Source organism: Solea senegalensis, linkage group LG8 (genome assembly GCF_019176455.1).
Source record: "Solea senegalensis isolate Sse05_10M linkage group LG8, IFAPA_SoseM_1, whole genome shotgun sequence".
In the NCBI taxonomy this organism is placed as follows: Eukaryota; Metazoa; Chordata; class Actinopteri; order Pleuronectiformes; family Soleidae; genus Solea; species Solea senegalensis.
This window is the reverse complement of record NC_058028.1, coordinates 15,462,069-15,483,526: the sequence shown is the minus strand read 5'-3', so window position 1 is coordinate 15,483,526 and position 21,458 is coordinate 15,462,069. Positions and strand designations below refer to the sequence as shown.

Below are 21,458 nucleotides of genomic sequence, written 5' to 3'. Positions count from 1 at the left end.
TCCCTCCCTCTCTCCCTCCCTCCCGGCAGTGCATCCCCATCCCCCACACAGTGGCCGTCTCTTCGGGTGAAAGCTGTCTTCCCAGCGCTACTGGCCCAACAAAACGCTGCTGTAGCAGAGCCAGTCCGCAACCGACCTGAGCAGAGCAAACCAGGCACAAGAGAGTGAGCACGTACACACACGGGAAATCTTTTTCTTTTGTTCCACCGAGTGACTTTGGTGAGTCTCATCCACTATTTATTATGGATGGCAGGATTGTTTATGTGTCGATCTGGTAGTTGTTCGTTTTTTCTACCCTTTCTTCCTCCTCCGTATCTCTTCAATTGTCCTCCGTGCTAGTGGCTACAGTGGGGAAACTAGCGGGCTAAGCTAAGCAAGCTAGCTCCAAATAGCGGAATCAAACTGATATTAGTTGTCCGGACGTTTATGGTTTTACCGTGAGTGTTTTGCAGTTAAGTGGTGATGGTTGGTCGCTGTTGTAGCGGTGCACGCTGCTCTGACCCAGTGTGGGTGTTTTTGTAATTGCTATTTGCCTTCCAGTACTTCAGCTAGCACGCTAATTAGCAATTTTAGCAGCGTGTGTTGAGGGATGCGGGGATGCTACGGCGCGTGAGCGGTTGTCTTTTCAGGCTAGCTTGCGAGTTAAGCTAACGTTTGTATTGTGTGACCCGTACGGATTCCTGCACGGGCTGCCTCGGAATGGTCGAATACCCGATGCTAATGCTAATCTGGTGATAATTGGCAAGATGGCATCTCGGGAGTTGTTATCTAGAAATCGGTGGATTTTCAAAATGGTGTCTTAAGCTTGTTTGAGTGTGACCGTTTTTGTCCAGCCATGGCTGTTTTATCGTTGCTGACTATCGGTGGAATGTAGCCAGTGCATGCCGTTCTATGATGCACATAACTACATATTAATCACTGATATGGTGGAAAACACGAATGCTTGTACACACTGCGCAGTGTGCTGCAGGCTACAACCTCGGTTAGGAACTAAACAACTGCATTTCAGAGTGGAACTAATTTCTCTCCAGCAGAGTTTTTATACACGCCATTCTCACTCGCTGCTCAAAATAATTGATGACGTCTGTATAATTTAGTTCCATTTTGCAAAACGGAATACCTATAAAGAAACATACTACAACATTTCATAGAAACATACACAAAATATTATTGCGAAACTACATACATAGATTGGCAAAAATAATCATAACACACACATATACATACATATACACATACAAAACAATAAGGTTTAAACAAAGTGTTAGCGTGTTTGCGCCGTAACATTTTGTGAGTTGTTAAAGCTTGGTTACTCTAGTAAAACAAAGGCTAAACAAAAAATAAAACGCAAATAATGTTTTGTAAAAACAATAATGTAAAATGAAGCAATGGGATTTGTGTTTGAAGGATTGAATAAGAATGAACCTGGGAATTTGCTTGAATTATAACCCCACTGCTCAGGAGGAATATTCCCTTTACTTGAATATATTTCATAGATTTCAAAAATCTAATTAACGTCAAATAATAATGTGTGTGTGTATATGTGTATTATATATATATATTTCAATATATATAAAATATATTTATATATAATAAAAAATGTATAAAAAATATGTACATGCTTGTAAACTGAGTTAAGGTGATTTAAGCACAGCAATGCCCATTACTTATAAAGGCGGTAACAAACAGTTTTCTCTAGGTTAAATACAGCCAGATGAAGAATTTTAAAGATCTGCCATGTTGCCATCAATTTTGCAATTGGAGCTGCAACTAATGATAATCATTATCTGTTAATCTGTGTAATTTTCATTGAATTGATTAGTCTATTAAGCGTTAGACAAATGCACATTTTAGAACCCACGTTGATAGCTTGAATTGCTTATTTTGACAAAATTATTGAATTTACACTGACATATTACATATTGAAGCAAAGATTGATTAACAGATTAGTGATTACAATTATTCCTGCTCATTTTTTTTGTCAAATTTTCATTATAAGTAGAGCTGCAGCAGCTGACACGGTGTTGCTTTACTTTCTGTCACAATACAGGGACTGAATGCAGCCTTGCATTGTTCGTGGGATTACTTTTCTGTTTTGTTTTTCTTTTGTGTAGTCTTACCAGTGAAATGAATATCCTCTAAGTGATCATCTCTCTTTTAAGTGGGGTTAACTGCTTTAGTGACTGATAATTAATCCCTTTTCATTTGCAAAGCTTTATCACTCTAAAGGGATTTCGGAGGCACTATCAGTTTGATTTTACTTGCCAAAAAATAGTACCGGTAATAGTAATTAGAAAATATTGTCTATTTTCTTTTTAAGCCCCTTGTGAAACCAAGAAGTAGAAAAATTGTGTCCCAAGGTTGAGGTTTTATTGGGAGTAAAGATGGCTGGATAATTCCACTCAAATATTATGTACTTTTGCAGAGTACTACTTCAAAACAATGAATTGATGTTAATGTGTGCTCAGTATCTGTGTTCACTAGTTTAATGTTCATTCTAAGGTGACCATTGTCTGCCACGCTAGAGGGAAAGAGGAGGGGGAGTGGGTTTTGGCATGTTTTGAGCATGAATGGTGGGCGGCACAATGCAACCATAAAACTGTCACACCACCGAAAGCTTGAGTCACTTAATGTTACGAGAGTCAGTGGTTCTGTGATGCACTGTTGTCTTTCTAGCACTTCATTCCCCCTGTGGTTTGAGCAACTTAATGAGAAGCTCATCACAGATCTATGAACAAAACCCTGGCAGAAGGCAGCTTGGTGGATCGTGTCCAGCGACTAGTCCCACAATTTGATGACCAACATGGATTTTATGGAGGCTGCCGGCAGAAGAGAACATCTGCATGGTTCAGTGACAAACATTTAATTTACTGCATTTGAAGATGAAAACCCCTGACATTGTTGGCCATTGATAGTAGTTCATGATCAACTCTTAAGGGAATATTTTAAAAATACTTAAACTGCACCCAAGTTCTATGATGGCAAAGAAAATCATGTGAAAGAATGCCCTTACAGTATATCCATTCCATTTTTGATAAGATGACCTACAAATAGTCTTGTGTTGACAATTAGTACATTTCCCTCAAAGTCAAAACCCAGCAACATATTTCCCTCTTTGTCAACAAGCTCTGTTTTGTTTTATATTGCTATCTCTGCATTGGAAAGTGTATGTAACTCTGAGACTCTCTATCAGCTTATTGACAGACTCTGGTGGTGTTTGTCACACGCCACCTTCCCTGTTGACAATGTTCTGCTTTTTTTTTAGTTTTTATCAGAGCAATAGATAAAATTCTTGCACATTATTGTGACATTTTCACTGCATACCAACAACAAGAGGACTTCACAGATGCAACACAAGATTACCCATTGTCTTTGTAGTGGGAACACACTAAACGCTGGGTCTTTTTTAGTAAATTAAACTTAACAATCTTGTCGTGTTAGAGAATAACAATTTATTAATGAATTAAGTAGTCTTATTTAGTAATTTTTACTTGTTATATCTTGACAGAATTCCTGTGCCAGATTACTTTCTAAACTTCTTCAAAGTCATGCAACGGAAACATGGTTTCTAAAAGAATTGACAGACACTGAACAGTAAGCAACATATGACAATGTGTGTGCAACTGTGCACATTGTTCAGGCAGGTGAGAGATGGCTTAAAGTAGCAGAATGTGTGGTGGAATTGGTCTCTTGAAACAAAGTATGCGTCTATTCAGTCGTCAATCATGTTGCAAATCTGACATGTTCAATATTATTGATTTACATATCCAAAGGAAAGGTGCCAAAACCTGGTATAAAATGGGTCCCTGGCCTAAATGATTGAAGATGATATGAATATTGATGAGCTCCAATGTTATGTGTACTGATGACAATAGTTCACCGTGTTTGTGCTTGTATGAAGCACCATGCTGTACAAGCATAACATACGCACGAATACCCTGCTCTCAGTGATGATAGCTGACCAAACTATACATTCAAAGATATGGTTACACTTCAATAGATTAACACATTGATGCTGTTTTTTTTAACAACTATTAAAAACTAACTTGTGATGGATAAACAGACAATTAATGTTTTTTTTATTGAAAACCTATAAGAAAGTTCCACAGAGCTCTTCATTAATGATTGTGGCTGGCCAAACAACTTGACTGCTTATTTATATTCACCAGGCTTGTTTATTGAATTAATTTTTGATTTTAAGTATTTTTATCATTCAAAATGCAAGCATGATGGTATAAAAAAACTAACATAGAAAAATAAGGTAAAACTTTTCATATGCAAAGATTTGCATTTAGAACATTGTTGGGAACTGTACTTCACATAATGTGTATTGATGTCTACAGTTTTTTTTAAATTTAGTTAGTTATTCATTTACCGCAACAATCCTGCAAGTACTGGTTACTTTTCTTAATTTATGGATTGATAATTCCCTTTCTCGGATTGCATTAAAAGTAGTTCTATAAAGTTGGATATGATTATTGGGGGACACATAATTACAAATCCAACTTTTCTTAATGCATTTACACAAACACATTTGTTTACTCAGTTTGTGCACCTGAGAAAACAATGCTTGTTCAGTATTGAGATGTAGGGAATGTAAATTTCCCCAATTTTATCCCATATTGGACACGGCCAAAGTTAATGTTACCAGTAACACCTGTGCTTTTGTGAAACAGTGTAGAAGGGGTTTCCTCTGCTCTTTGTTAAAAATAATACTTTGTTTTAAATAATATTGTGGTCTTTTTTTTGTCACCCACCTCACCCCAGGCAGTAATGCCTGTGTGCTGGTATATCTCCTTGTGGCATCGATGGTTTACCTGCCCAGTCCTTGGTAATAAAGCTGTTTATTTGCACGTGCTGTTCACTTATACCTTTATGTCTATCTTTTTCCCCTGTCAGGGTGCATGTGTTATGAAGTTGGAGCCCCATGTGATCAGGACACTGTTGCTATGGAAAATGAGCTCCCTTGTTATTTCCTTTTTAACTAGTTTTCACTCAAGACCCTAAAGCAGAGGCCTCAAACTTGTGGCCTTCCAATTGATTTTAATGAGACTCACTGCTTCCATATCAAAATAAATGCTTTTATTTTGAAATTCTGTGTCCTTACAAAACTGTCCTCACATAAATTCAATATGGTAAAGGAATGTCCTGTTATAACTTTAAACTCATGTCGCCCACCCTTACTGAGCAGTTCTTCCCAGACTTTTCACTTGACCGGCCCCCTCCTGACCACACCAGATGCTCATTGGCCCCCAGGTAATTTGAGAATGAGACCCCTGCCCCAAAAGGTTTTCTGGCTCTTCTGAGAAAATGTTTGAGTATTCTATTGATATCAATAGACAAACTTTTTTTTGAATTGTCATCCATCCAACAATATCTGTTTCTTGTGTGTAATTGGTGTCTCATTGGCAGCCAGCATCACTATAGACTTCTAGGCTTGATTCCAGTACATTGCAGTCATAATATTAGTGCTGTAATTCCCTTGTTGCAGTAAGAACTCATTAAAAGTTGCATTACTGATCCGCTTTTCAGGAAACTTGGGGAAAGAAACATCCAATGAAGACCATTCTAAAAGTGTGTTGTCTTTTTCACCGCTGTCTGCATTTCATCTAATATCACATATATGTACTACTAGTTTTCTCTCTACACCATAAATTAGATTTCTCCATGCATCAAATTATGATTTTAAAGCTGCCTAGCAACAAAATATAAACATGCAACCTTTTGTAGGGTTAGTACAGGGTGTGAAGACTTTAATTGACACTGATATTACACTGAAAAATAGCTCAGTATTTTTGTTTTGTCAACCTATAAAGATATATGCTGTCCAAAAATGTGTATCCGTGTCTCGTATCCGTCAATTTTGTAGTAGCTATGAAGCATTAATAAATGGACAATGCTGAAGGGCATTTCCTTCATGGTGTATGTACCCTGTTTATTAAAGAATTTCCATTTCAGTGGACTGGCACAGTACTGACACGTAATCCAGGGATGCAAACCCATGAGATGTGTGACTGATGAGATGATTTTGGAAAGGAGAATAGAAGAGGAGGAGGAGGAGGAGGAGGAGGAGGAAGTCAGCACAGAGAAAAAGGGTAGAAGCTGTCCTGGATCTAAAATAGCACAGAGCTGTTAGAAGCTATTGGTATGGGGCAGGTCTGATTTTGTGGAAGACAGGGGGTTTGTGATTCCATCACTGCCTTTTAATGTTGCACTAAGAAGAATGTAGTTGTGGACTTCAGTATGGATGTTTGCTCTGATTTTGATAGCGGGCACTATTAGTCGGTCTGTCAGCCTGTGCTTTGTTCGATATCGTGCTGTTGGTTTGATTGCTGCCATATTAAAAGCACTGGAACCCATTTTTATGTCAACTCTGATGGAATCTCGCATAAACTTGAATTTCGCCAAAGCAGGTGATGTTTATTCACATTCTGTCTTTTTGTTTGCGGTCCTTTTCTCTGGGTTGGAGTTTGAAGGGACTTTGATACCAAGTATTTGCTGGAAAAAGCTGCGAATAACCTGTTTGTGTTAAAATTGTCTATGCAATGTCAGGACATTTTAATAAATTGTGACATTTTTCCAGATCCCAATAAAACAAACAGACCTTTAATGTCTCAGGTGGTCTGATCAATGGTGCAGGAAAAGCAAAGAAAGCAAAGTGTTTGCGTTTGACTGTCCAAGGGCATTTTAAAAAGTCTTGATGAGGCTGGCGATTGGAAGAATGGCATGAAACGATCTCCCTGGGTAGGAATGTAACTCATTTTTATGTGACTATTTTTTTATGTAGGTTTTTGATTGGTCTTTAAGAGAATATATTACAATGAAGCTCTTAACTAACCACAGCAGTTTTTTGTTTTATGTTTTTTTCCTTCCCCTCTTGTCTTTTCCCCTGTATCTGACCCATGTGAAATGCTTTGCTTCTGGAGGATTTAAAAAAGCTGTTATGTTCTATTCTCTCCTGTGCTGAAGTGTGATAATGCCCACTGGTTTTGATTTGTTGCTTTAAGAGTAGATGCCTGATGAGGTATTGTGTGGGAGCATAGTCAGCGGGGGGTTGTGTTGTATTGTACGTGTTCACTAGGAATTGTGTGTGTGTGTGTGCGCGTGCGTGGTTTATCCTCTCACAATCCCCTCCTCCCTCATTAATACATCTTCTGCTCCCCTCAGGCTGCAGGAATCTCCCTTTATGGAAAGGGTAGCCAGTGTTATTGTTTTGAAACATTAACATACTCATAAGCCAATAATTTGGCATGATCTTGCGTTGTAAAAAGGCAAGATGTGAATGCCACTTTGTGTAATTCACACAGAATATTAACACACACTATCCCCAGCTCTATTAGCACAGTGCTAATACAGCTGGCCTTGAGGCTATAGTTTGTGAGATCAGACCAAATGAACTCCCTGTAACAGAGTTTGGGCTTCACAAAGACCTGAGAAATAATTCTGTTCAGCCAATGTGTGATAAGTTCTCCTTAATAATGTTAGTGGCAATGATGAATGGATCCCTGAGCTGTGTGTGTTCATGTGGGAGAGGGAGCGAAATCTGACGTCAGTGTTTGGATAACCAGAACTATAACTGTTAGTAAAGAAAGTGTGTTTTTAATAAGAAACCTCTTTATATTTTCTCCAAAAAAATTTACGCTTTGAAATTATACGCTTTGGAATAATGCATGTTTTAAAATATGAGTTTATGAATTTTCACATGCAACCATTCATTTTGGTTTAGTCAATACTTCATAAAGCATTGTAAAATATCACAATGTCAAAGGTGCACAAGGTGCAAAATGGAAGTTTGAGACACTTGTCCATATAGAGGATGGCGAGCTGTTATGGAGCCAACACGGTCACTGCTTTGATTGCCATGACCCACAGAGAGGTATAATAGCTGTCAACATATAAGTGGAAGTGCTTCACATCACATGCAGTTTGATCAGCAGTGCCGGAGTGGCTGTCCTTTGACTGATGGAGGGATGCAACACTGCTGCGTGCACTGCTGTCTTTGAAGTCGTGTGTGTGTGTGTGTGTGGGTGTGGGTGGGTGGGTGACATGGGTAAAATATTGTTAAATTTTTACTCGGGGACACGATACAGTGAGCTTGCATGGATGTGTCGGTTATTTATCATAATTAACATATCCAGCTAATGATAAACTGAATCGATCTTTGACTCTTGGAATGTGCAGATTTCATTTTTGACTCGTATGAATCAATGATATATGTTTTCTGTGAAGGTTGCCAATCAACCATTTCACAGTATCTTTACGAGTGGAGGTAGCAAGCGCCTCATCTTGTTCAAGTTTGCATGAAATGGTTGTTCTTTTCTCATTGAAGTGTGCCTCGCGCCCCTTAAATGCTCTCACGCCATGGAGATGTGTAGACACTCCACTCTTTTACATCCTGTTCTACAGATACATATAAGTCCTCAAGAGAATTCTGTTTCACAATCCTAGTTGTGGCCTGCTGAGCAGAAGGTTTTCTGGTTAGGAAAGGATTTTTTTTAGTGTTTGACAGCCTGGTGCACCTCATCACCAACCCCCTCCCAACAAAAACAAAGGGAGTTGTGGTTGGACTCATCACATGCTGTTCTGTCATTCTGTGTGTCTCTTTCTCTCTCACACAAGCTCATTAGACACATTATTGTGTTGTCCCTCTTGTTCTCACCCATTCACTTTCACCACCATTACACACACACACACACACACACACACACACACACACACACACACACACACACACACACACACACACACACACACACAGTTTTTCAGGCTGAAATGGTTGAACACATCCCTTTTCATTCACAGCTGTAATTGGGTATGTATATGTTTGCAGTTTAAGACCTCAGCGCTGGTTCAGCCACCTGTCTATGTGTTAATGGCTATTGTTCCCCTCACTCTACACACTAAAGGTCCACTGTGTAACATTTAGGAGGTTTTATTGGCAGAGGTTGAATATACTACCCATAAGGCTGTTTGTATAACTGCATTATTATATTAGAAAAAACATTTGGTTGTCATAACCTTAGAATACACCCTTTACGTGTTCTTTAGGCTGCTTTACAGGGGGCCCATCCCTGTCCTGATGTTTCTCCAGCAGCCTGAATGTACAAACCAGCCAGAGCATGCATATTGCATGTTTACTATGCAACAGAAGACATCATTTCTAGTATGAGAGGGCAGGTGGGAGGGGAGAGGTGGACAGGGTCCTTTGTTTAGTCATGGCTTGAGATTTTTACTCATTTTTACACTGGATCTTTAACAGACACAGGACAACTTGGTTTGAGTTAGAAATCACATGAGACGAGACACAGCACAACACAGGATTTGGGATTGACACTTGTCACATTGTCGTCTAACTTCAAAGGTAAAAACAGTAGTCAACAAGTGTCCTTTCACAAAGAAAATGTATGATATTGATTCCCACATTTTTCCATATTTGTGAACCCTCGCCACGGAACTAGATTGTATAATGAGGTCAGATTAGTGTTGACAGAATGGAGATAATGAGCGCACTGTTAAATTTGCATTGTGAGGTTGGGAAACATTTTGGGAAAATCGAGGATATTGTGCTTTGAACACACAAAGTGTGTGTGTGTGTGTGTGTGTGTGGTGTGTGTGTGGTGTGTGTGTGTCCAGCTGAATCTACGGAGTTTCCTCATTGGTCATCACACTTTCAAAACAAACGGGTGCAGACCGTAATCGTTACCAGCCCTTTTTTTTTTTTTTGGACAAACCATAACTGCTGCTCACTGAAGACAGATGGTGGATCTTGCTGTGAGTGGTAGAGGCAGGGCAGCACTTGGTCACCAGATGGAGGCTGTGCATTACTTGACAAAGATAAGCTGATCTTGTACATGCACAGCAACATTAAATGGAGATTTATATTCAAACAAATGGTGCCGACGAGATGATGACAGCTGACACTAGGCTGAATGCTATTAAAGACGTGACGATTTGTCAATTTCTTTTCAGTTTTATTGTTTTTAACAGCGTTCTTGAGTTTACACATCCGCCATACACTCATACATAATCTTTTTTTTTTTCTGATAAAGGTAAACAACTCGCAGTAAATGACACCCATGTGCAGTGCTGGCATCAGTGTTTCTCCCGGCATTATGATGGTGGAGATGTAATCATGTCAACAATAAGTGATTGTGAAGCACTGGTGTGGAAAGGATCGGTTTTTATTGAACTTGTCTTGCATGTTCACAGATCTGTGTATGATAGTATGTAGAAAGGGTTTTGATAGTCTTGCTGTCTGTGCTGTTTATTGCGATCGATATTTTTATATCACATATTACATAAACTCAAACAACATACAACTCACACACACCAATCCTCTATTTATTCCTTGGCTCTGTGTTTGTGCGATGCTCTTTTGGTTGTGGCTCATTTGTACTTGAATCCTGCTTATTCATGTCCCGGTGCAAGACTCTGCTTTTTGTATTATATGTTTTGTTCTCCGTCCTGTTGTTTTTGCTCTTTGTCATTGTCACTTTCCTGTTCACTGGGTGTGTAGTGCTTTTCCATTAGCCGTCTCGATGTTTTCGTTGCTGCTTGTATTCAACATTATGTGCAGCACATCACATTATATACATGTAACATACACGGTATATATGTACTGGGTGTTTATTAAGTGAGACTTTCACTATGATGCTAATGTCCATGTTGTGGTATTGTGATATAGGCCGACAACCACAATACCCCAGCCAATTAAAAACAACAGTAGTTGGGGCAAATGTTACACACAGTCTTGCATATTTTAACACATGCTATGTTTTAATGTGTTGAATACTTCATTAGCTTGACACCCCACAGTCAACCATTCTTTCAGAACACCCTGAAGATAAATATACCAATATGGTATTGAACAAATGATCAAACTTTGGTTGAACATTTACTGTGTCAAAGATTCAAAATAATAATGGAGCGTGACCACATGACACCATAAAAAATATTAACTGCTGTACTCTAATGCATGTATAATAAGTTAAAAATTAGTTGTGTTCAATAAGCGTGTTAACATTTTATGAATTGGCATAAAACAACAATCAAAAATAGAATAATTAAATGGCAGCCTTTGTGATTTGCAAAATTGCATCGTGTCAAATTGCAATTACGGTTTGACACCAATTACGTGTCCAGCCCTAGTCTAACAGTAATTGTTAAACTCGTACACAGGCCCTCACTTCAACACTTTTTATACACACTGATTAAAAACGTACCTACTTCTCTCTAATTAGCAAAGATTGCTAGAATACACCGCGCCGCAAACAATGTCGACAAATGTTTGACCAAAACGGTAGGAGACGTTACAGACAATAATAATAATTATGAGACTTGTGATTATTAAGTGCATTTATTGGTCACTAAAGGGCCAGCAGTTACTGCAGCCACTCACTCAGACAGGCTGTCCTCACCGTCTCCCCTGCTGCTTTCACTAACCATTTTGCTATTGCACTGGTGCTTGCTTTTTTTTCTCTTTTTTTTGCTGTTTATTTTCCTTTTCTTTTTCCTGTGTTCGTTGTAATCATGACCTCTCGCTGTTTTAATTTCAGATTTGCATATCCACTTCCACTCCTTCCTCATTTGCATACAGCAAGAATGGCGAGCGGGCATCCCACAGACAAATTCAGTTTCATGTATCAACCAGACACGCACAAGAGGTACGGGGCACGCATGCACACTCACAAACATCCAATTACACACACACGTACACTCATGTCCGGTGTCCCATGCCCATATTCTCAATGATCAGGTAAGTTGAAATAATAGAGTCTTACTTGTGGTTCTTTCATCACCATTTTGAGACTTGTGATGCCTCATCAGCGATGTAGTGTACACCGCTCTGTTATAAGGCCTTCTCACTCACCTTAAACTTTAAGGGGCCTCTCTTCTGTTTACTAGTGCAGTGGAAACCAGGCTGCTGGAGCCCGTCCTGCCTTTTTTGTTGCAGTAGTGAAAATAAGGCAGGCGTGTAACGTTTGGCTAAGTGGATTTTATGTCACACAGGAAACCATTATTTCCAGTGTGTTATGTCCTCATGTGATTTTCTGTCTCTACTTTGAGTACATGCTTATTTTGAGCCAACCTGAGGTGGGGCTGGATTTTTTATTTTTTTTGCATGCTGGTAAAATCCTTCAGCTGGATTTTTGCCTTAAGATTCTGAATGTGGGATTAATGTGTGTGCGTTTGCTTGATAAATGAAACAATTTTCTCTCCCAATTTACATGGCTTATGCCTCTCTTCCCTCCATTTTTTCTTTTATCTCCTCTTACCCCCTTCTCCACCACTGTTTCACTTTCCCTTTCTCTCTCAGCAAGAACAGATTAGCTTCAGCTATGAATCCAGTCTACAGCCCCGTTCAGCCTGGCACCCCATACGGAAACCCCAAGAACATGGCCTTTGCAGGTAAAACTAATGACATTTATAATTCACCATATCAGTGCATGGATTTGCCCTTTTCGCAAAGGAGGAAAAGCATCAAACATATTTGCCCATTTCAGGAACACCCATCCTTCAAAAGTGTGTTTAAATTTAAAACCTCAGTCTGTAAAAAGATGCACAGAAGTTGATAATCCATGATGAGACATCATTAATTTCACGTGGATGTGGATTAATCAGTACATTATGCATTATTCCAATATTATTTATATAAATAAATAAATGTCACACACAGCCAATTTTTCTATGAATACTTTAAAGGTCCAGCTGTGTATGTATGTAGTTGAGATTATTTTCATTTGGCAGAAAATAATGAGGGTTACCAATCTGTTCCTAAATGTCATAGACTGTTTCACTTTCCCTTTCTCTCTCAGCAAGAACAGTGCATTTCTGTCTTCATACTTGCACCTTTTTTTTTTTTACATACACATTTCAATGCAGAGCTTAAAGTTGTAAAATATCAAATCAGATATACTATTTCTTGGGAAGAAGTGCTACAACAGCTGCACAACATAGACGGTAAAAGAAATGGATATATACAGTATATTTCAGGAAGTAGGAAAATAATATTTTAATATTAATAATATTTCACTTAACTACATCATTGAAAGAGTCCTCGCAAGTCCAGCGTGCTCCTATTTCTGTGGTCGGGAGAAATACTGCTCCCTTTGTTGTGTTTACAACATATACAGTGTATTTCTGCGTGAGAGGTACCCTAGTCTCGCAACTCCAGCCGTGCAGAAGCTGTGCGAATCAGACCACAGCACATCTATCCCGCAGTGCATCCATTCCGCAACCGGTGTATTTTAGGTGGTGTTGTCTTCATAGGTGGACTTCAGGGAAGCATAATCTTACTTGCCCATCACTTTCATTGTGTTCTTTACCGTGCTTGCGGTACGTCACTTTAACTGGACTGAGTGCGTGCCGTACCATGCTACCAGACCATATCTGATGATGCTTTCTAACACAGCTGAATAGAATATTAGCATGATACAAGTGCACACCCTGAACAGTGTGAGTCTGTGCAGAAAATGCAGCCTCTGGGCCAACCTCCCACACAATTTTTCATTTCAATTGTGAAATACAGTGAAACCCTGATATTTTCTGAGATGGTTATCATACGATGAATAAAACAAACATTTTAGGTCTAGTTGATGAGATGCACCAAAAGGCTCCACAGTCACAGATTATAAAGTCTTGTATGAAGCGCTGGTCAGTTTCTGTGTGGAACGGTAAAGTGCATCACATGTTGATGTTGATGTTGAATCTCAGCTGTCTCAGAGGGAAAGGGGGGAAAAAAACATGGTGATGACTTTTGTGTTGCTCCTTCTCGCTTTTATATCCAAATAAACTGGTTGGGTTTTGTTGTGTTGCTATGTAATCTAATGTGAAAACATGAAGCTGAGATAATCAGACCACTCCATAATAATATAACTTTTCCAGCTACTCCTAAACCTTGTTTAATGCACTTCTCTGTATCTATTCAAAGCTGTTATATGTTTCATTTATTGAACAGAATGTAAAATGTGATTGAAGGTGTGATAAATATTTCGGTTACAAATTGTGTATTAGATTGCAAAGAGGTGTATTGGAGTAAAATTAGATTAGATTTGAGTTTACCTTTGCTTGTAAACGAGACAGATATGGGACCCAGCCAGAGGAGCAGCGAGATTTTGACAGATGAATGTCAGTAAACAACATTCCATCTCGTATATTAATTGATTTGAAACCACTCAACTCAGACACATTCAAATGCTATGATGATTCATAAATATGGATCTCCATTTATGCAAAACCTGCTTGAATGTTGATGTTAAGTGTTACTCGGACTGAATTTTGAGATATACTGTCACGATGTTACCGCTGCAACCTCGCGTTGTCTTCAGTATTCAAATGAGCTTTTAATGACAGTTAATAGTCCTTTGCTATATCACAATACAGACTGAGAAAGAAGAGAAAATTTGTCTATGCTGAGACATTTCTGACTTATTACTGCCATTTCTCAAACCTAATACTGTTTTGTAAAGTTACACTTGAAATCTTCGATACATTAATCACAGCTTCATTTTATGCGTGTTATTTAAATCATATCAACATAAATCTTAAGTACTGGTGAAGTCATATAACCCAGTCACTGAGAATGGCTATCATTTAATATAAAGGTTCTAGATTAGCGCACAGGGTGAATTGAACAAGCGAAGAGTCAAACCTTTCAAAAGAAGCTGTGCTGTGGCAGCTGGTAGTGTTTCTCAAATTGTCTGGAATGAGAAACCATGCTTGGTGAGCGCCTGTCTCCACATTACAATACTTTGATGTGTACAGTGCTTACAGTAGAAACTACTGTGACTGTCAGTTATAGAGAGCAGTACTCTCAATTACATTCTTTCTTGTAATTCCTCTCTGTCAATCTTTCATCTTTTTATGAGTGAAATGTTTTTGTTTGCTTGTATTTTGAGCACTTAGACAGAGAGTAGCCCCCTTCACACATGCACTGTAGATGTGCTCTGCTGCTCTGAATCAAATACCCAAGGGTGTTTGTGGTCCTCTCTGTTCCGACTTCTGATATTTTCTCTCCTGCGACCTCCCACAGGCTATCCAGGAGGTTACCCTGCCACGGCCCCCACTTATTCACCCAACCTGTATCAAACAGGCAGTCCTGGGTATCCACCAGGTGAGCTACAGCGCATACACACACTCGCACAAGACACGCAGACCTTTTCATGATATTGTTTGTGTTTTTTTACATTTTTATTAGCTCTCACAATAAGGAGGAATAACTCAAAATATGCAAGGTGACAGAAACATTTGCACAAAGCAAGCCGATCCACTTATCTATGTTGATAAGAGCATTAAAATGAGAAACAAATAACAGGACAAAAAGAAGTCAAGGGACATTTAGAATAGATACAAATCTTTATTAATATTAATAATATATTAAGATGTTAATCTCAATCAAATATTTTAATCGTTTGACAGCACTAATTTTTATGTTTCACACAAACAACAAAACCAGGGTAAAGAATAAGTAGATATGAGGACCCTGAATGAGAAATGAAATAATCATTTTTAAATGTACCTTTTATGTTTCAGTATACATGCAGAAAACATGGTTATTTGGTAGAATATGAAAGGATTTGTCTTGGAAAGTATAAGCATCAACTGAATCACAACCTACTTGAGAAGTGTACATCTCTGAAGACATACATTTCTAAGCGGGAGGAAAATGTTCACTGTTCTGAATTTTAAGTATCTTACCAAGGCTGGTTGGGTTTGTAGATTTCATCCGTGCTCTTTTTTTTTTTTTTAAGCCCCTCTCCTCTCGTCCCCTCCCCCAATTTGGTTTTATGTTTTTCCTCAACAAAACATCAGGTAGACAATGACAAAGCACATGCAGCTCTGTTACAACCGACGACCAAAACCTCATTACAGAGGATGTTGTTTTGCTCATTCTGCACCGCTTAATGTATGGTGAAATTAAAACGTTTGATTTTTTTTGTCAGACAAGCCGGTTATGGTCTGATGAAATTGAGAACGGTCTTGGTCAATGTCATTATTTCTAAAGACCATATAAATAGACAAACTGTTTTCCGTCAGCAGGGCTTTTGTGTAATTGTCACACACCATTGTCCTCTAATGCCCTGCATGCATGTTAGGGCAAAGAGTGTGTGCGAGGGTATGTATGCACACAGTTTTAGACACACACACAGAGCCGCTCCAGCATCTCTTTGTTCACTTGTTCTTGTGTGAGAGAAGCTTTCATAAGCTCTGCTGCAGCAGCTAGCAAGTAGCATGTTTGACCTTCAGGCTCCTCCAGGTGGCCGTTTAAAGGTACTGCACTCTGGAAGGCAGAGCCCTGTTATAAATGTAGTCTGACTCAAATGCTTTTACTGTTTGAATAGTCTCTTTTTAAACCCTAGAAGCTAGTAGTCGTCTTACCTTGAATGAAGTCCATATAAATGGGTTAAAATTCAGAGTCCACTGGCTTCTCCCTACACAAGGCAGAGGAGCTGTTTTATAAGCCTCTTCTTTAGACAGACCAAATTAGTAATTTTAAGACTTGCAACCCATGGGCTGTGATGTTCTCTGAGTTCCGCATCAGAAGGTGGCACCAGTACCCCATCTGGTGGATTCTGTAGGAAAGGGGAACTAGAATTAGACTGGATGCTGACAACATCTCAAGTTGGTGTTCCATTGCTGTGACTGATACGGCTCTGCTCCAAGCACTTATTTTTTTGTTTACAATTCAAATAAACACTCTTACATATTTGAGTGTGCCATCATGAAACATTAGCTTTCAGCACTACCTTAATTACTGATTACAGTATTTATTAATATTGAATCTTATAGTAAAGTTATGGCCCCACATGATATATAATTCAGAATGTGATCGACAAAAGGTTTTCAGAGGAACTTGCAGAATGACGCTATGTCAGCTGTCTGCATGTTGACAGCGTGTTGCATTGTAAATAGTTTTGAAGAAAATACAACCTTATCAATGATTTGAATGTGCTTTTCTTTCTGTTTATCAATTGTCTTTCCTTTCTGTGCTTTTATTAGGATATACTCCAGCAGGCACCCCATACAAAGTGCCACCCACTCAGTCAAATGGTGCACCACCTCCCTACACCCCGACCCCTACCCCATACCCGACAGCTATGTACCCCATCCGCAGTGCCTATCCTCAGCAGAACATATACGCACAGGTAAGAAAACAGGTTCTGCCAGTACACATTTCAATTATCTAATAAGCTAATATCACGCACACACACACACCAATGCACATGTGGCTTCACCAATGTTTTCCTGTGTCCTCGACAGGGAGCGTACTATACTCAGCCAGTGTATGCGGCTCAGCCTCATGTGATCCATCACACCACTGTGGTGCAGCCCAATAGCATCCCCTCCACAGCCCTCTACCCTGCCCCAGTCCCCGTACCTGCTCCTCGCAACAATGGCATGGCTGCCATGGGAATGGTAGCTGGGACAACCATGGCTATGAGTGCAGGTAGGAACTCCCAAATATCTATTTCAGTTATACACAAAAACGTTCCCTCAGTCAGGTCTGACGGTATGTTAAGATGGTCTATACAAATAATGTTCCATCATTTCTGTTCATGGAGACTAAACGGAGGCAGAATAATAACATCCACAACAACAAAAATCAAAGAAGGTAACACACCAGAGCTTCAACTAAAGCCTTATTCAGACATGATTTGTTTTACATGGGTAGGTGGAGTCACCGCTATCTCTCACCCTACCCAGTACCTGGGGCACCAACAAGAGCCCTGACGTGGGAGGACAAGAGGTGTAGCTTGACCTACTGCAACCTTAGATGCCTCAGCCAACGTTGGCTCAATCGGCGTATACACACAACCGGTGTATATACCGGTGTTTAAGTACTGCCATCACCTTCTGGCAACACATATCAATATATAAGGCCTCCATGCTTGAAAATCTGCAGAAAACCACTTGTAAACAGGAGATGTCAGACCTTTTCACCCCAGGTAAAAGTCTAAAACAAAAGGTCTAAACATGGTAATGGACAAATTTTACGATGTTGACATTGTACACCAAAAGAGTAAGTGAGGAAAATTGAATCAAAATCAAAACGGAGAGTGAAATGCTACACATACGCATATTTACAAGTGAATTAAAGGTCATTCATGGTGTTATGAACTTCCTGCAGGGACTCTGTTGACAACGCCCCAGCACCCACCTATTGGAGCACACCCAGTTACTGTGCCAACCTACAGGCCCCAGGGGACACCTGGGTACAGCTACGTACCACCTCACTGGTAGAGTCCACCCATCATGTGAGTTTCTGCCCTGCTGCGGTTTTAATCCACCTCTTTGAAACGTTCATTACAGCCCCCTCCCCCTCCTCCTCCTCCTCTCATTCCTCTCTTTGTTCCACTTGTTCTCTCTTTCTCTCACTTGGAAAAAAAACGACTGCCTCACATTTCTGACGCCATCTTTAAATCAAGTGCTTGCTTTAAATGTGTGCGTCTGCTCCTCTTCTCTCACCAGATCTGGAGTCCACCATCGTATGCAACTGCTCAAATCTTACACGGGCTCCCGCTGGTAACCATGGGAACTCGGCACCTGTCTGCAAGAACAAAACTAAAGTGCAAAAGCCACTTTACTATTATTTTTATTGTTACGCGACATTCTTTAACATTTTTACAGAAGCTGCTTTTTTTTTCTGTTCATTTGCCAACCAGTCATTACTTTATTTTGTATGTTTTGTTTTTTTTGTTTTTTTTTTATTTTACTTCCTCATTTTCCTTTGCTGTGTCTGTCATTGGAACTCCAGAAGGACTCTTGACCAATCACGGGTGTCGGTCGCTCCTGTCTCTGTGTTGTGCTGGTGTGTGGTCCTGCCTGCTGCTTCTCAGTTGGCTGGAAAATATTGGGCACTTACTCCTCATTATCATCTCCATCATCCACTACAAAGACTTACTGACGTATGCTGCCAAATCTTTTGACAACTAGGTATCAGCACAGGGTTTTAACATGATTAGGCGTTTTTATTTTTGAGTGTTTTTTTTTGTTGGTGTTTTTTTTAACCACACTCAACCGAATTGCTTGAATTTTCCTTCTGGCTACTTTTTTTTTGCTACCTTGGTTCTCTTTGTCTTTTTTTATCTGCTTTGTTTCATTTCCAGCTTAATCTCAGTCGTTTTCCAGCATGTGGCCATCTGTCTGGCAGTCGTCCGTCACTCACCCTCCTGTCATTCAGTCTCCTTGTAAGCTGCTGTGTCGCCACGAGCAGAGCACTTACTGGCCACCAACCGCCCTGCTGCGTGTTCCACCTTGTCCACATTAGCACAGCACCTTTAGAAAGCATTACCTACTTCATCCTACATACTATGCAGGCTAGTATGTTTTGACACTATTAAAACCTTAACCTCACCAGACGATATTTTCAAAGGTTGTTCGGGTCCCGTCAGCTTCTTTATGTGGTTAGTGTAGGTTAAGGCATTAAGAAAATGTTAAAAAAAAAGTATTAATTAACCAGTCAATGGCATGGGGGGTCATGCACACTGTCGCACACGAACAAGCAAGCAAGCATGCTCGCTCGCATACACAAACACGGGGGGCGCGTGCCGTGTGTTGCAGAACACGCGATCACTTGGTGGCACTTAATGTACAGCACCCCCCCCCCAGCTCTGTTGTTACCTGATCGACACACACGTGGATTTCTAGGGTGCGCATTGGGCAGACACAGCCAAACAGAGAAGGGAGGTTAAAGGGACTGCGTTGGCTTTAGACGAGGAGAGCAGGATGAGATTTGGGGGGTGAGAGAGAGCAGGCGACAAGGGAGGTGGCGTTGATATTCACAGTCTGTAATTTCATTCCAAGGTACATGGCGTTTAAAGTTTTGACATCTTACCGGCAAGAAGCTGCACTCACACTACTATCAACGTACAGCGGCGTTGATAACTCACTCCTGAGTGTGTCATTGTCTCCTCCTTCCTGCTCCCAGACGAGGACTAATAATCAAATGCCGTGCCAACGGAAAACAGACTCTTTGAGGATACAGTAAATAATGGAAGGCGACGGAACGGATTTCATCCACTCGTGCTATAAATGCGGTAAAAACACCCGAACGAGACGACACGGACGTGTTGCTCGCCCACATTTAGGGAGTCAGGAGGCTGTCATGTGCCCACATTAAGTCCATGTCACCGCAGCTCATAATTCTAGTCACATTTTTAAAACTCTGTCGTTAATCCTGCGCGAGATTGTAACAGCACGGCAGGAGCAGGAGACTGCTGATGCAGGCTCTCAGCTACTTGGGTTGAAAGGGGAGGCCAGGGAAGAATTAGAAAAACAAAAAAGTAGTAGCACGACTTTTAAGGGCCAGTGACAGGCTTTTAGAGTTTTAGTATTCAGTATTATCTTTTTAAGTCATCACTTTGTTTACTGGGTTAAATCTGCAAGAATCTTTTTTTTTTTTTTTTTCTTCCATTAGAGTCCAGCATCAATCTTATTTAAATAAAAACAGTTTTTACATGGGGATAATATACAGCTGTTTACTGTGATTATATGTGAAATGGATATTTACATCCACACAGTACGATGATCCATTTGAATCATTTGTTTATTGGTCCTTGACTGGGGGTAAAAATAAGAAGGGGTGGTTGGTGGATGGAGTTGATAATTGGAGCGAGGCCTGTGGCGTTTTCTTTTGTTTTGTTTTGTGTTTTTTAAAAAAGGACTCAAACCACATGTTACTGATCTGTAGCGTACAGGTTGGTTCATCAAAAAAGCATTTACTGTGCCGGTATGTAGATGAAGTGGTTTGATATATTGCAATAAAACAAGAGGGGATTCCTCCAGCTGTTTTTAATTATTTTATCAGCGTTTTTTTGAATTGATTTGAGAGAAGAAAAAAAAAATGCTTATTGTCGTAATCACTTAAATATGAAATACAGGCTCTCTTAGCAGCCGTCAATAATTCTTATTACATTTACTGCTAAAGAAAGAGTAGAACATATCAGATGTCTGGGGTGTTTGAATAACTTTGTGGGGAAATATTGCACAACATAACGATGACTCAATGACTACAATTTAACGCTAAGTAACAGGTACCTAGGCTTTGTAGTGCAAACGGGGAGCAAAGCGCAGTTTATATTGTATTTCAAAAAAAAAATTAAAATAAAACAATAAGGTCAAGTGTATTGATGAATTCTTAGTCCAGATGTTTGTACACTAGTAGGGTAATTCTCCAGATAATATCTTGCTGTCGGATGAAAACTACACGTCTTTGACCCCTGTAGTTTAGAAGACATGGAGTGGCTGTTACTATTGACATGAAGGGGTCAGAAAATGTTTCCATCATGTAAGAATCTGGAAAAAAGAAAAGTGGATTTTCATGCAGCAGCAGTAATGTTACTTTTTGGTAGGATTTATTTAAACAACCACTACTTGTGTCAGTATTTCTCAATTAATCTTTACATGTTTTTGGTTTTTTTAATCATCTTTCCCTCAATTAAGCATAATGGGTATGCATA

At 39.6% G+C, this 21,458-nt stretch overlaps 1 protein-coding gene across 2 annotated transcripts; it reads left to right on the top strand.

The window, feature by feature from the left end:
• Positions 1 to 26: 26 nt before the first annotated feature.
• Positions 27 to 20,797, top strand: fam168a (family with sequence similarity 168 member A). Of its 2 annotated transcripts, XM_044031704.1 has the most exons (8): positions 27 to 219; positions 11,556 to 11,663; positions 12,317 to 12,408; positions 15,032 to 15,112; positions 16,999 to 17,144; positions 17,260 to 17,446; positions 18,128 to 18,254; positions 18,469 to 20,797. In XM_044031704.1, exons 2-7 carry the CDS (start codon positions 11,602 to 11,604, stop codon positions 18,238 to 18,240), a joined length of 681 nt encoding a protein of 226 aa, XP_043887639.1. In that variant the 5' UTR covers positions 27 to 219; positions 11,556 to 11,601; the 3' UTR covers positions 18,241 to 18,254; positions 18,469 to 20,797. The 2 variants fall into 2 exon arrangements, with proteins under 2 accessions (XP_043887639.1, XP_043887640.1); XM_044031705.1 differs by lacking the exon at positions 11,556 to 11,663.
• Positions 20,798 to 21,458: the final 661 nt, after the last annotated feature.

Bases quoted from the DNA above. Each gene is read 5' to 3' on its own strand.
- fam168a (XM_044031704.1), top strand. From the start codon at position 11,602: ATGGCGAGCGGGCATCCCACAGACAAATTCAGTTTCATGTATCAACCA. The intron at 11,664-12,316 runs GTACGGGGCACG...TTTCTCTCTCAG, and splicing joins CAACCAGACACGCACAAGAG to CAAGAACAGATTAGCTTCAG. The intron at 12,409-15,031 runs GTAAAACTAATG...GACCTCCCACAG, and splicing joins CAAGAACATGGCCTTTGCAG to GCTATCCAGGAGGTTACCCT.